The following is a 16,982-nucleotide window of genomic DNA, read 5'->3' as shown; positions in this document are numbered from 1 at the left end:
TTCCCCTCCACATCTTGTCCCACTGAAAGGTCTTCAGGGGCAGTGACATGCATGGAGCTGTCATCGCCCTGTGATAACAATGTTTTGGCCGGGTGCAGTGGCTCACACCTGTAATCCCAGCAATTTGGGAGGCTGAGGCGGGTGGATCACTTGAGGTCAGGAGTTCAAGACCAACCTAGCCAACATGGTGAAAACCCGTCTCTACTAAAAATACAAAAATTAGCTGGGTGTGGTGGTGCGTGCCTATAGTCCCAGCTACTTGGGAGGCTGAGGCACGAGAATGGCTTGAACCCGGGAGGCAGAGGTTGCAGTGAGCTGAGATTATGCCACTGCCCTCCAACCTGGGTGACAGAGCAAGACTCCATCTCTGCACTCCAACCTGGGTGACAGAGCAAGACTCCATCTCAAAAAAATCAAACAAACAAAAAATTAGCTGGGCATGGTGGCGTTTCTGCCTGTAAACCCAGCAGCTCAGGAGGCTTAGGCAAGACAATCCCTTGAGCTCAGGGGTGGGGTGCTGGGACGGGGAGGTTGCAGTGAGCTGAGATCATGTAACACTGCACTCCAGCCTGGGTGACAGAGTGAGACTCTGTCTAAAATAAAAAAAAAAAAGCAATGTCTTCTTCAGGACACCTCCTGCAGGACCTGCCTGAGACTGCTTTACAGTTAATTTTTTTTTATAAGTAGAAGGAATGCACTCTAAAATCACGATAAAAAGTAATAAAGCAAATACTAAACAAAAAGATTTTTTCAGCTCCATCATAATCTTATGCCACCAGCAATGTGATAAGGTTAGTCATTGGTTAAGACGTCATGTGCAACACGATTGCTCATACAGATTCTCATCACGAATTTGAAATAATAATAGTCCACAAACCTGCGTATAAGTTTTACTATTGCATTCAAAAATAAACAACAAATATAGTTATATCAAGAATTCTATCCTAAAAGACTTGTAAATATTTTGCTGATAAAACTAAGGTGCTTTCTAACTTTCATAAAATGCACTTTCAAAGTCTACCAAAGCATCTAAAATAAACATGACATGAAATGAGAAGTAATTTACTTAACGATAGTATATCTAAGGAAATGCCCTCCCACCTGTGACCTGAGGCGGTAGGAAAAGGAGAGTCAGGCACTGCTGGTCCTGCGTTACGAGGGTGCTTGGCGCCTCGTGGGTGGCACCCAAAGGAGATGGGAACACGCTTGGGAGAGAGAGCAGTAATCACACCATATGGTAACTGTGGTTTAGGAGATTCCAGTGTCTCCCTCAACATCGCTGACCCACAGGAAGGGCCTGGGATTACTCTCCTAAGCCACATATAGCAGAGAGACCAGCACCTAGTGCTTCACCCTTCCAGGGTTAGAGCTACCTTTTCTGTGCATCAGTGTACACGGATTAACCACAACCTCATCACATTTGGAAAAGAAATCAGATTGAGCTTACATCTCTTGAGCTCCCCACCCCCACAGTGCAGGGCACAGGACAGCCTTACCTCAGGGTTCTCAGGTCCCACAGTCTCATCCCATCGCCAATGGCCGTGGTCAGGAAGAGGTTATAAGCCTGAGGCTGTTGGGTTGTAAATGATGAACCCTATAATTGTAAGGGGGAAATCAAGATGTACTTTCAAAGGTTGAGTTAATAAGCGTTATGCTAATGATATCTCATAATAGCTGATTCTCAAGTAAGATATTAACACAAAGTTTTTTTCTTATTCGTAACAATTTCAGAATGGGACTCCAAAAACTTCTAAACAAAGTAGTTTATGAGGGTATATTTTGACCTAGAGAATTATTGATGTGTGTTCTCTTTATGTGTAATGCCACTGAGAGTCACAGAAGTACAAAATGGTCAAAGATCAAACGACCAAGATGGTAACGCACTAAAATTCATGTTTAGAGTATAGACCATAAGCCATATTCAACAAATCATCTGAAAGACGCCCCCCAACAAAGCACTTAAAGTTAAGGTGAGTTCTTTACCTGCCAATTATCAACCGCTCAACTACACTGAGCAGGCTCCTGTGATGACGATGTGGGTGAGCTCCCACAGGGCCCTGAGTCCCGGCTCTGACTCTGACTCGCTCCTCTTTCCCTGTGCTGCTATCAGAAGCAATTCTCACTAAGTGGAACTGAACTCAACTCCATCTACAGAACCATTTGGCACAAAACATCACCTAAACACATTGTGATAAATAATGATTTCCATTCTCCTTCTAGGTCAAGAATATTAAAAATAGTAAGACAAATTTCATGAAGGATAGATGTGCCTACAAGTCATCCTTCATTTGCAAACAGAAAATAAAGGCATACTAAGTTCAGTAATAACAAACTAATAATAATTCAAGGCCAGGTGCAGTGCCTCACACCTGTAATCGCAGCACTTTGGGAGGTCAAGGCGGGAGATCACCTGAGGTCAGGAAAATTCGAGACCAGCCTGGCCAACATGGTGAAATCCATCTCTATAAAAATACAAAAATTTAGCCAGGCATGGTAGTGTGTGCCTGTAATCCTAGCTACTTGGGAGACTGAGGCAGGGAAATCACTTCAACCCGGGAGGTGAAAGTTACAGGGAGCCAAGATTGCGTCACTGCACTCCAGCCTGGGAGACAGAGTGAGACTCCATCTCGAGAACAAAAAAAAAAAAAAGAAAAGAAAAGAAACAAAACTGTAATAAATATTTTAAAATAATAATTCACACTAATAATTGAGCAGGCATTCAACAGATATTTACAGATCATCTACTGAATGCTGGTGTTACATGAGGTACTTTCAGCATAAAAAGAAGAAAATGTAGGCTTAGTTTAACAAAAAGAGAAGATAATGGCACTGACAACACTTGACAGCAGTTGCTAGTATATGTAGGCTAAAGAGTAAAAAACTGGGCCAGGCTCGGTGGCTCATGCCTGTAATCCCAGTACTTTGGGAGGCCAAGGCAGGCAGATCACAAAGTCAGGAGATCGAGACCATCCTGGCTAACACGGTAAAACCCCGTCTCTACTAAAAACACAAAAAAAATTAGCCGGGCATGGTGGCATGCGCCTGTAGTCCCAGCGACTTGGGAGGCTGAGGCAAGAGAATGGCGTGAACCCGGGAGGCGGAGCTTACAGTGAGCCAAGATAGCGCCACTGCACTCCAGCCTGGGTGACAGAGTGAGACTCCGTGTCAAAAAAAAAAAAAAAGTAAAAAACTGAATAGAATAGAAATAATATGTAATGACCAAACCCTTCAAGAGAAAAGGTAAACTTTTAAAAAATGTGTTCAATCCAATAGAGGGTGAGGAAGAAGAAATAAAGAACCAAAGAAAATTCAGGATAAGTAGAAAGCAAAAAATAAAAAATGTGGAAGAGGAAGCACAAAATGATATCAAATATATGAATAATCATAATTGCAAACAGACTAAACTCAACAAGGAAAAGAGAGATAATATTAGGCTGGATTTCATTATTACCATTATTGTTATTATTTCACTTTTATTTCAGGTTCAGGGATACATGTGCAGGTTTGTTATTAGGTAAACTTGTGGCACAGGGGTTTGTTGTACAGATTATGTCATCACCCAGATACTTAGTCTGGTACCAACAGCTATGTTTTCTGCTCCTCTCCCTCCTCCCATCCTCCACCCTCAAGTAGACCCCAGTGTCTGTTGTTCCCTTCTTTGTGTTCATGAGTTCTCATCATTCAGCTCAAAATAGCACAGTATTGATAATAAAGCCACATACCTATGACCATATGATATTCAGCAAAGCCGACAAAAACAAGCAATGGGGAAAGGGCTCCCTGTTCAAAAATGGTGCTGGGATAACTGGCTATACGTGCAGAAGGTTGAAACTGGACCCCTTCCTCACACTATATACAAAAATCAACTCAAGATGGATTACAGACTTAAATGTAAAACCCAAAACTATAAAAACCCTGGAAGACAACCTAGGCTATACCATCCTAGACACAGGAACTGGCAAAGATTTCATGACAAAGACACAAAAAGCAATTGCAACAAAAGCAAAAATTGACAAGGGGGATCTAATTAAACTTTAGAGCTTCTGCACAACAAAATGAAGTATCAACGGAGTAAAAAGACACCCTACAGAATGGGAGAAAATATGTGCAAACTATGCATCTAATAAAGATCTAATATCCAGCATCTATAAGGAACTTAGGCTGGATTTTAAGAAAAATTCAGAAAACCTAATTAAAAAAACAAAGTTGAAAGTGAAAGGTGGGGTTCAACCAGCACATGCAAACTCTAAGGAGGTAAGATGATATACACACTAGAAAAAAAAAAAAAAAACAGATAAAAAAAACAGAAAAGAAAGCCTCATTAGAAACAGTTTCTCCAAGAAAATGATAAAAGAAATAACTGCATGTGAAAATATAAGAAGGATGAACTTAAATATCCCTAATAACATGCCCTTCAAATACATAAAGCAAAAGTCAACAGAATCACAAGAAGAAACTAGCTGGGCATAGTGGCTCACGCCTGTAATCCCAACACTTTGGGAGGCCGAGGTGGGCAGATCACGAGGTCAAGAGATGGAGACCATCCTGGCCAACGTGGTGAAACCCTGTCTGTCTCTACTAAAAATACAAAAATTAGCCAGGTGTGGTGGTGTGCGCCTGTAATCCCAGCTACTCAGGAGGCTGAGGCAGGAGAATCGCTTGAACCCAGGAGGCGGAGGTTGCAGTGAGCCAAGACCGTGCCACTGCACTCCAGCCTGGCGACAGAGCAAGACTCCGTCTCAAAAAAAAGAAGAAACTGACAAGATTACAACCATAATTATAGATTTTAACACATCTCTCAGTAATTAAAAAAATCAAGCAACAAGAAAATAGGAAGACTTGAACAATTTAAACACAATTAACAAGGGTGAGTCAATGAATATCTGGGCAAACGTACCAAATCTTCAGCAAAACCACATTTTTCTCACACACCTATGTAATATCAAAAGCAAACCACAGAGTCCAGCTTCTTGATAGATAAAAAATCTCAAAGATACCAAGAAAATGCATACTATATATGGAGAGTTCATGCTCTGAACACAATGCTGTAAAATTAGAAACCAATAACAAAAAAGATGACCAAAAATTAACTCGTGGAAATCTAAAAGCATCCATCGAAAGCCTGGGTTGAAAAACATCATAATAAACATGAGGAAAATATTTAGTGCCAAGATAATAAAAATAGTGCATGCCCAAGCTGGAAAGTGCAATGTCAGCATGAAAAATCAAGCAACAGGGAGACCACGTGTAAGAAGCTAGTAGAGGCTAGCGCTAGGCTTAACAAGGCACAACATTGCTGAAGCAGCATCCTTGTCTGGGATCAATACCCAGGGTTTGTTGCCTAGCACCAAGATTAAAGACACAGACACAAACCAGCAGCAAGTTTAGGAGTGAAGGTTTCATAGGCCAAATAAAAAGAAAGAGAGCAGCCCTTTCTCTCTTTCAAGAGAGAGAGGTGTCCCAAAAGGAAAAGCCAGCCTGTGGTGGACTGTGCCAGATTTTACAGGCAGGCTTGAGGAGGCGGTGGCTGATATATGGAGGGCCCACAGATTGGTTCGATCAAGTGTGACTTTTACATGGTAGGCAGGGAAGGCTGGTTGTCCCACCCTAATTTTTTTTTTTGAGACGGAGTTTCATTCTTGTTTAGGCTGTAGTGCAATGGCATGATCTAGGCTCACTGCAAACTTCTCCTCCCCAGTTCAAGCAACTCTCCTGCCTCAGCCTCCCAAGTAGCTGGGATTACAGGGGCATGCCACCACGACAGACTAATTTTTGTATTTTTGGTAAAAACCGGGTTTCACCATGTTGGCCAGGCTGGTCTCAATCTCCTGACCTCAGGTGATCCGCCCACCTCGGCCTCCCAAAGTGCTGGGATTACAGGTGTGAGCCACTGCGCCCAGCCGCCCCACCGTAATCTTATTAGGCAAATAGACTTTCTGCTTGGCCAGCGCCATCTTGCCTGCTCCTTACTGTACACGTGGCTGGCAGAAAAGAGAAGATGGAGCCACCATTTTGAACATGTCTATTCCCACGTAGCCTTTTCCTACTGGCACAACTGCCAGCATTCGCCTGTACAAGCTTCTAGCTTGTCTGTCTATGTCTACAGCTCGGTTTTACAGCCTGTTCTCTGTTAGAAAAGAAAATGATTTGGGGCTGCTTTCATTAACAGGAAACCCTTAGGGAGGATTCCCATCCCCTTATTATCTGCCTAAGTAACTTCTTCTTAACTCCTGAATCATTGCTTCTGAATGGGTACTAGGGAAAGACCCATACGAAATTCAGCAGTGGTTATCAGAGAAGAAGAAAAGGGAGGGATGTGGGTAGGGTTTTCTCTGTGTCAATAATCATTTCATTTCTTTTTAAAAACTACAGCAAGATCTAAAACCAATAAAGCAAAATAACATAAGTGACTATTCCTGAAATCTAGAATCATGTGTAATAAAATTATTTCATTAAAAAACTGTTTAAACTTGTACACATTGTTTTTAATTCAAATTAGCTGTCTAGTATTATGTATTTACATCACAAAATAGTACATATTTTATTCAGAGGCAGGCAAAGAGTAAGTATCCTGCCAAGTTTTAAAAATATATAAAGTATCTACACTTGCTATGACTTTAAGGATATCAATAAATCATAAAACACAAGTATTTTCATTTTTAAATGAGCCATTTAATAATATAACACATAAAATAGGAAAAGATGACCATCACTTTTTGATGTATTTGGCACTCTTATTAATACAATACTAAAAAGAATTAAAAATTCCATTTGTCCAACAGGATTAAGATAACTACAGGAGTAATTTCTCAGATCATTTTAATGGTAGTGCACTAGGATGACTGCAAAAAAAAAAAAAACAAAAAAAAAACGCATTATTGATGCATGACTAATATGGCTGAGCTGGTTACTAAGCTTAGAAGAAATTAGAAATGCCCTATTTTCTATTTTACTGGAAATACAGCATTTGGGCCAATGATAATTTCTGCTTCTCCTGTATTTGGACTTGCAGGATGACAGTTCGTGAGTGGCAGCCCCCACACGGCTGTGGTTAGTTTGATGTACATTGTGCAACTGAACAAAAATGTAAGACAAGTTTTTTTTAAAAAGCTATTAAAACATAGTGTAAACCTCTGTAACCTTATACTCTTTCCCTTTCATTCCATCAGATACCATTCAGATAGTTATTTTCAGGAAGTAAAACCTCTAATTTTCCCATAAAAAACCTCAGAACTATTTTTCTTAATATAACACCTCTCATCCAAGAGTACACCACAATGATTCACAAAACATTACAATCCTTACTGAAAGACCACATGGATTTGAGAAGATCCAGGCTACTGTATAGTCATTGCTCAAGCTGTGACAAAATGTAGACATTTTCAGCAGTTTCCTACAGCAGACATTAAACCTCTTAACAAAAAGCTAAGATTTTAAAAGAGAGGAACTCTCCTTGAATTGGGAAATTAGACGGACACTATGTCATTCCAGGAACAAAGCGAGGCGCATCTACACAACAATGGTTCTTCACAAGGCCAATTTGTAAAAACAGTCTTCACCACAGCACTTGGAATGAAATAACCTATGCGCCTCTTGTCGACAGAAAGAGTAAAACTGTGTAAAATATTGACAGAAATTTATTCTGGGCCAAATACGAGTGAGCATGGCCCATGACACAGCCCCCAGGAGATCCTCAGAACATGTGCCCAAGGTGGTCGGGTGTAGCTTGGTTTTATACATTTTAGGGAGCCATGAGACATTAATCAAATACATTGCAGAAATACATTGGTTTCCCACCTGGGAAAGGCAGGAAAACTCAAGGTGGGGGCTTCCAGGCTCTAGGTAAAAGTAAACATTTTCTGGTTGACAATTGGTTGAGTTTGTCTTAAGACCTGAGTTCAATAGACAGGAAATGTTCGGGTTAAGATACGAGATTGTGGAGACCAAGGTTCTTTTGAATCTTACAGTGGCTACCCTTAGAGACAACAGGTGACAAATGTTTCCTATTCAGACCTTTAAAAGGTGCTAGAGTCTTAATCTCTTTAGGATTGGGAGGGCCTGGAAGAAAGCAATCTAGCTATGTGAACAGAGATTCTTCCGAGATGCACATTTTCTCCCACAAAGGACAGCTTTGTAGGGCCGTTTCAAGATACGGCAAAGACACGTTTTGGAGTAAAATACTTTGATTTTCTTCCTTGTCTTGTAATGTTATGCCAGAGTCAGGTTGGAAAGTCAGTCATGCCATATAGGGTTAAATAAAACCCATCTGATGAGAATCGATGGTGTGTAGAGCATGACTCCCCAGACCCCTTAATCAGAGCCGAGTCCTCACCCTTGTAGGACACGGCTTACCTGTAGGGATGCTGTCTCAGGCAGCCAGTTTGTCCAGATGTCCATCAGGAATGGGACAAGAAAATGAATCCTGGGACCCCCAAATCACTAAGCCAAGGGAAAAGGTAAGCTGGGAACTGCCTCAGGGAAATCTGCCTCCCATTCTATTTCTAAATAAGATAGCTACAAAGATAAGAAGCTACAGACCTCCCTCACAATTTGCCCACCAGGAAATTCCTTTTGGTTAAAGACAGACAGAACTCAGACATCCCTCTGAGGCTTCCCTGAGACAAATGAAGATCTGATTGCTTCCCCTCCTCTATTGTTTATGTAAAAATGATGATTCACTGAGCCAGACTAAATTGTGTATTCAGTGGAAGGCTGATCAAGGACTCAAAATAATGTAACCTTTTGCCTCTTATCTACTCATGACCTGGAAGCCCCAGCCTCAAATCCCACTTTACCTGACTGAACCAAGGTACATGTTACACATATTGATTGATGTCTCATGTCTCCCTACAATGTATAAAACCAAGCAGTGCCCTGACCACCATCGTCGGGACCTCCTGATGCTATGTCCTGGGTGCATCCTTATCCTTGGTGAAATAAACTTTCTGAACTGACTGAGACCTTAGATATTTTGAGTTAACAAGAGCCTCAACGTCCACCCCTCCACCGGTTTCACCACACAGCCCACCTCCTGCACTCTGCTCCTCCAGACATAGACCTGGCGCCCTTCCCTGTGTCATGAACCTGCTGCTCCAGTTACCTGGTCAGCACAGAGCACCCAATCTTGTGTAATATACGTGTTCCTTTGTAAGAAAATACATTCCTCCAGCACAAGGACTTGCCCTCTCTTCATTCATCTAACTCTTCATTCATGGGACACTGCCGAGCGCACGGTAGCAGCTAATAGATATTTTAAATGTACTAATTAATAGCACTTTAATGAATACTATAATTAAAAGCACATATACATATGCATACACATTCATGCACACATATACACATGTACACCCATGCGTGCTCGCATATACATATACACACATGCATGCATACATACCATATATGCATTCATGCATATACATGCACACACACATGCACGCATATACATTTGCACACACGTGCATTCACGCATATACATACGCACACACATGCACGCACGCATATACATATGCACACACGTGCATTCATGCATACACACACACACACACATATAAATACCCACAGATGCATTCACACATATACATATGCACACACATGCATGCATATACATACCACACACACATTAACGCATATACATACGCACACATGCACGCCCGCATATACTCACACACACATTCACGCATATACATACGCACACATGCACGCACACATATACATCTGCACACATGCATTCACGCATATACACACGCACACATGCATGCACACATATACATACGCACACACGTGCACTCAAGCATATACATACCCACACATTCACATACACATACACATGCACACACACATATACATACCCACACACGCATTCACGCATATACACACACATGCACGCACGCATATACCCACACATTCATGCATATACATATGCACACACATGCATTCACGCATATACATACCCACACATGCACTCATGCATATACATATGCACATATTCACACATATACATACACACAGATGCACACATATATACATACCCACACATGCATTCACGCATATACACACGTATTCACACATATACATATGCACACACACAGGCATTCACACACAGGAACACATACATGAACATACATACACATCATGAAAGGAAAATAAATCTCCAGGCCCCCACATCACAAGCTACAGGGAAAAGTCAAGCTGGGAACTGCTTAGGGCCAAGCTGCCTCCCATCCTATTCAAAGTCACCCCTCTGCTCACTGAGAGAAATGTGTATCTGATTGTCTCCTTTGCAGAGGCTCATCAGAAACTCAAAAGAATGCAACCATTTGTCCCTTATCTGCCCAGGACCTGGAGGTCCCCTCCCCGATTTGTGTCTTCCTGCCTTTGCTTCGAGTTGTCCCACCTTTCCGGACGAAGCGATATTCATCTCATGTATGTCGATTGACGTCCCATATCTCCCTAGAACGTATAAAACTAAACTGGGCTCCGACCACCTCAGGCACATGTCATCAGGGCGCCCGTTCTCAATCTGCGCAAAATAAACTTTCTAAATTAACTGAGACCTGCCTCAGATGTTTGGGGTTCACACACACGCACGTACAAACCAAATTCAAGGTGGGAGGAAATGAGCTGTGATATATTTAACTGTTATTAGGAACAGGTATTGAATTAAGAGTTCAGCCCAAAGCCAGACTTAACACTTTACTCTTCGTGGCCATTTCACTGAATGTTTATAGAAAAAAGAGAACCACTTGGAAAACAATAGGAATAAAACTATCTCCACAAAGAGAAGAAGAAATGACTGAAAACAAAGTTTAACATAAAATCTATTATTATTTTTACCAGAGCTATAAAAACAGGAAATTTTTAAAAGAAGTGACATTTTTACCTTGTCCCTCCTCGAGAGAGCACTGCAGGGTTTTGACATGGGAGAAATGTCCCAGTGAAACAGCCATTGCAGAATTATAACTGAGACAGTGAAAGAAATCTGGCCTAACCCACTCTATCTTGCTTCTAACCTCCAAGCTGTCCTTTCCATTCCTGGGCTGAGGCCAAACTAACTTTAGCAGAAACTTAGTTTATAGTTCAACTTTGAAACAAAGACGGTAACAACCCGTTCCCAAAACACAGCCCCTTCTTGCCTGGGGACTAGACTGCCTTTGGAAGACCTACAAATTAGCTCAAAGACTAGAAACTATGGTTTAGGAGTCATGTAGCTGGAGGCTACAAGATTCTGACCACCCCCCTCCCTGCCACCCAAAATTGCTCCTGGGGATAACATCACTGTTATAAAAGCTAAGATCAGTGCTTCCGATATTTTGCAGACCCTGCACCGCAGGGATCGGCTGGTACCCCACCCCATCAATAAACTGGTTCGGCGGGTCCTGCAGCCCCCACCCAGGAACTGACTCAGCACAAGGGGACAGCTTCGACTCCTAATGATTTCACCTCTGACCTGACCAATCAGAACTGGTGATTCACTGACCCCACCCACCCACCAAATTATCCTTAAAAACTCCCATCCCAGATTCTTGGGGAGACTGATTGGAGTACTAATAAAACTCCATGTCCCATACAGCCGGCTCTGTGTGAATTACCCTTTCTCTATTGCAATTCCCCTGTCTTGATCAACTGGCTCTATCTAGGCAGCAGACAAGGTGAACCGTTGGGCAGTTACCCCAGTGGCTTGGCTGTGGCCCTCCGCCGGTGACGGCACCACTCACAGGGCCCGCAGGCTTCATGCAGAAGTCACAGCCTGCACACCCACTCACACGCAGAGACAGTGAGGGTCCAGCCGGGGTGCCAGGGAGAACCATGCTGGGGCAGGATCAACAACCCACATCTGGGATGAATTATTCTGAACCACTCAGAAGAAAAACTGGTCATTTACTTATTTTGTTTTTAATTGACCCATAATAACTGCACATATTTTGGGGTACAGTGTGGTGTTTTGATACACACACACGTGCGAGGCCCCAGTCATGGGGCTCAGCACACTGAAAACTCCTCCCAATGGCTACTCAGTGCCAACCTCGGCCTGGGTTTCCTCACACTGGCTGAGGGCATCCTTCTCTAGGTCGTCGTAAATGAGCCTACGAGTGCCACAGCCTGAGCAAAAAGAAAGTAAACACAAACACAAACACAAACAGCAAAAACAGCAAACAGGCAGCCACCCACAAGGCATGGTGAGCACCAGACACAGAGGATCGCGGACAAGGGGCCCTGGAGACACCACGTGCAGCGTGTGGCCTCAGGTGTGCGGCATCAGGTGTGAGGCATCAGGCGTGTGGCCTCAGGTGTGTGGTGTGTGGCATCAGGTGTGCGGCGTCAGGTGTGCAGTGTCAGGTGTGTGGCATCAGGTGTGCAGCGTCAGGTGTGCGGTGTCAGGTGTGCGGCGTCAGGTGTGCGGTGTCAGGTGTGCGGTGTCAGGTGTGTGGCATCAGGTGTGTGGTGTGTGGCATTAGGTGTGCAGCGTCAGGTGTGCGGCGTCAGGCGTGTGGTATCAGGTGTGCAGTGTCAGGTGTGTGGTGTCAGGTGTGCGGCATCAGGTGTGTGGTGTGTGGCGTCAGGCACGCTCTGGATCTGAGGACAAAGAACACCCACAAGAACCTTCCAGATGTGCAAAAGGAGATTCGAAGCTCACCAGAGTGCAGCCCCTCACGCGCCTCTCTCAAGCTCGAGGGACGTAGCGAATGAAACACTCAGGTCCACTTGGAACTCCTTAGGGAGCCGGAGGGAGGCTGGGCTGTGCGCTGGCGCTATCCCCCATCCCCCTCAGCCCAGCCAGGGACATACAGGACCTAAATCGAAAACGGCCGCCAACCGTTTCCAGGGAGCCAGGTGACCTGCCAAGTTCTCTAATAACTAACGAAAACGTCATTAATTTGATTAGAAATAAAAAGGATAAAGTAACCAATTAACTAACTTTCCCATGAGAGTCTGACAACCACCAAGAAGAGAGCTCAGCTGACCGTCAACTACAGAGCCCTGGCTGTGGCCTGTGATGGATGCCTGACCCACGACACACGTGAGCCACGGCCACGCAATCCCATGGGATGAAAAACTCGAGACATGTGTCCCTGCGGCCCCAGGTAGATGGCACGAGACCAGGAACACGAGTTCCACCGAGTCAGAGCACGGGGAGTATAAGAGCAGCCATCCCACATCCTGGCTGGGCGGCCAACGGTGGCAGCCCTTACCCTCAGGGCCCGGCCTATCCACTGAGGGGACCTGTCACCAGGTAACGGGGCAGGGACCGTCCTTATGGAGGGTCAGCATGGGGTTCTCATTCAGACGCACCCCCTGACTGCTGCGGGCCTCGGGAAGGAGATCTGCCTGAGCAGAGACCGCCACAAGTCCACGCCTGCCTCCTTGTCCTTCCTTCCCTGGGGGACGGACTTTAGAGGCCCTGATGGTTCAGCCTAGAGCTAGCAGGAGACTGTACAAGCAGGGGGCCCACAGCCTGTCGACAACTGAAGGCTGAACACACAGGCTGTAGAGCCAATTCATGTAATTTCCACAAAAATGAAACTCACTTTGACTTTTAACATCTAACGAGACCGATGGCATATTAACACATAAATAAGGACGGTCTCGGTTAGCTCGCTTACGTTTCCTTGTCCCTGACCCAGTGGAGCAGCGGGTTTAAAAACACTTGCCCAAGAGCAGGAGGAAGTATGGGGTTCACGCCCGCTCCATGGCTCCAGAACGACGGCGCCGTCAGGCCGGGATGACTTTCCTGCTGCCGTGTCTAGTGGTTTACTGGAAATACCGAAACAGCACTTACCAGTCTAAAGTTCATTTAGTAATAATAGTTTTAAAAGTTTTTTGAGTCAAGAATGCAGGAAAATAAAAAGCCATCTGATGCTCCAATGAGTAAGTACATGACAGTACCTACAAAAGCTTTCTACGAATTACCTCCTGCTATTCCCACTATTTACACAAAGCACATCCTCCTCCTTCAAAAGCTAGTTCAAGTTTTCTTCTCAGTTTTTTTTATTTTTTTTGAGATAGAGTCTGGCTCTGTCGCCCAGGCTGGAGTGCAGTGGCGTGATCTCAGCTCACTGCAACCTCCGCCTCCCAGGTTCAAGCGATTCTCCTGCCTCAGCTTCCCAAGTAGCTGGGATTACAGGTGCACACCACCACGCCTGGCTAATTTCTGTATTTTTAGTCGAGACAAGGTTCACCATGTTGGTCAGGCTGATCTCGAACTCCTGACCTCATGATCCATCCGCCTCGGCCTCCCAAAGTGCTGGGATTGCAGGCGTGAGCCACCCTGCCCGGCCCACTCTGATTTTTTTTAATCTTGCCCAAATCTGGGGAGTCATGCTCTACAAACCATCAATTCTCACCAGATGGGTTTTATTTAACCCTATATATCATCATGACTCACTTTCTAACCTGACTCTGGCATAATACTATGAGACAAGGAAGAAAATCCAAATATTTTACCCTAAAACACATTTCTTTGCCGTATCTTGAAACCGCCCTGCAAAGCTATCCTTTGTGGGGGGAAATGTGCCTCTGGGAAGAATCTCTGTTCACATACATAGTTAGATTTCTTTCTTCCAGGCCCTCCCAATCCTAAAGAGATTAAGACTCTAGCACCTTTTAAAGGTCTGAGTAGGAAACATTTGTCACCTATTGTCTCTAAGGGCAGCCACTATGAGACTTCAAAAGAACCTTGGTCTCCACAATCTTGTATCTTAACCTGAACATTTCCTTTCTACTGATCCCAGGTCTTCAGAGAAACTCAACCAATTGTCAACCAGAAAATGTTTGCATTTACCTAGAGCCTGGAAGCCCTCCCCACACATCCACCAGCTTTGAGTTGTTCCCCCTTTCTGGACCAAACTCACGTATTTCTGAAATGTATTTGATGGATGTCTCCTGCGTCCTTAAAATGTACAAAACCAAGCTGCACCCGACCGTGTTGGCACACGCTCTCAGGACCTCCTGGGGGCTGTGTCACGGGCCAAGCTCACTCATATTTGGCTCAGAATAAATGTCTTCGAATATTTTACAGAGTTTGACTCTTTTTGTCAACAGACATATTGTGTAGTGGAGAAGCCTGGGCTTCAGTGTAGCCATCACCCGAATATTGTACACGGTACCCCTTAATTTCTCATCCCTCACCTCCCTCCCACCCTCTCACCCTCCCAGTCTCCAGTCTTTTATCCCACCAAGTCCACGTGTGCACAATGTTTACCCCACCTGTAAGTGAGAACATGGGATTTAACTTTCGGTTTTTGAGTGGTTTAAGACAGTGGCCTCCAGTTCCAACCACTGGAGCTGCATAAGACCTGATTTCATTCTTGTTAGGGCTGAGTGGTGTTCCACCGTGTGTCTGTGTCACATGCTCTTTATCCATTCCTCTGTTGACAGACGTTTAGTGTGATTCCACAACTTTGGGGTTGTGACTCGTGCTGCAGTAAACACACAACACTGCAGGTATCTTTTTTATGCAACGATTTCTTTTCCTATGGGTCGGTCCCTGTCGTGGGATTTCTGGATCCAATGGTAGTTCTGTTTTTAGTTCTTTGAGAAATCTCCATACTGTTTTCCATAGAAGAAATTAGCTCTAATTTGTACTAAGTTAGACTCCCACCCACAGTGTCTAAGTGTTCCCTCTTCTCCACATCCTCGCCAACATCTGCTGATTTCTGGTGCAAGATGAAACTCTTGTTCGAGGCTTCACTTGGCATCTGGAATAAACACACATGTAGCTGCTTCTCTCACGTCACCACCAGGGAAAGCCAAAGGCTGAGCCCTGGAGTGCCCACGCCAGCAGCAGGTCATGGAGCTCTTGTGGGTAAACGATGGCCCAACTGAAAAAGGAAGGCAGATCCAATGGTTGTAACTCAAATAGGCCCCTTAAAACTGCCAGGATTGGGCTTGGACTAAGCAAGCAATTTTTGAGCACCGACTGTGTGCTAGTAAGGAATGGCTCTGACCTCAAGGTGAGAATCTCACAGGCGAGAGGATTAACCACACGTCATTCTGAATGCACTGATGAGCCCTGGAACGGCAGTGTAGGCACAAGACCAAGTAAGGGGCTGAGTCCAACTACTGAGAGGCCAGGGAGGCCTCCTGGGGAGGTGGTGGAGACTGAGCCTGGACAGTCGGGCTTGCCTGTGACCCAGGCCACAGAGCAGAAGCACAGAGTGCAGCTGGTGGATGCTCAGCTCCACCTTCTGAGAGCCCTGGGCTGAAGTGCCGGGGACCAGGCCTGAAGGGGTCAATCCTGTGTCTCAGAGTCAGCCCCGTTCACTGGGCTTATCGTCAGGCGGGTGCAGTCGGGAAGCCAGTGTGGAGCCTCAGCTGCTCTGTGGGGTCTGCTCAGATCTCACGCCGGCACGCCCACTGTCTGGGGCTCTGGGGGGATGAGGATGCCCCATGCTCCACGTTCATGACTCCGCGACTGTGAGGACAGAGCCCGCCTCTTCTCGGCAGGTAGAGCATGTGTGTCACACAGGAGCAGGCCCCCGATGCCCTCCTGTGACTGTCCAGGCCACCACAGAAGCCGACTGGGGCCTGAGCGAATGGCCCAGCCCAGCAACCCGGGCTTCATGTGGGCCCACAGCTTGAGACTGGGTCTGAGGCATCACCAAGGACACTGACGGGGTCAAGGTACGAGAAGGCGGCACAGGGTCTGCATGCAGCCTCGGGCTTTTATCCTAAAAGCTGCTGGGGCCTCTGAAGAACTGACAGTGAAGATAAAAATGACCCGGATGGGGTTTTGAAGGCACAGGTCAACAGTGGATGGTGATGGGCAGAGACAAGCCTGTGGGGACGGTTGCTGGGGAGCAACTGCAGGCTGCAGGTGGGAGAGAAGATGGCAGCGCTAGGCCTCCCACACCTGCACCGATGCGGGTGCAGTGTCACCTTCCTGAGGTCTGCACACCCACAGAGGGTGACAGAGGGGCTGTGCTGTGTTAAGCAGGGTGGGTGCAGAGGCACCAGCCGAGGGGTGCCGCATTGCCTGTGGGGCC

General features: G+C 45.2%; 1 protein-coding gene across 1 annotated transcript in view; it reads right to left on the bottom strand.

Moving 5' to 3' along the window:
• WDR27 (WD repeat domain 27) overlaps positions 1-16,982 on the bottom strand; it is a 116,464-nt gene that overhangs the window by 33,875 nt on the left and 65,607 nt on the right. Inside the window, exon 24 of the mRNA XM_011935085.1 lies at positions 1,497-1,594. Coding sequence (XP_011790475.1) covers positions 1,497-1,594 — 98 coding nt within the window. The remainder of the gene's footprint in view (positions 1-1,496; positions 1,595-16,982) is intronic.

This window comes from Colobus angolensis, unplaced genomic scaffold, assembly GCF_000951035.1.
Source record: "Colobus angolensis palliatus isolate OR3802 unplaced genomic scaffold, Cang.pa_1.0 Scaffold14, whole genome shotgun sequence".
In the NCBI taxonomy this organism is placed as follows: domain Eukaryota; kingdom Metazoa; phylum Chordata; class Mammalia; order Primates; family Cercopithecidae; genus Colobus; species Colobus angolensis.
The sequence above is the reverse complement of the archived record's forward strand: the minus strand, read 5'-3'. Positions and strand labels throughout refer to the sequence as shown.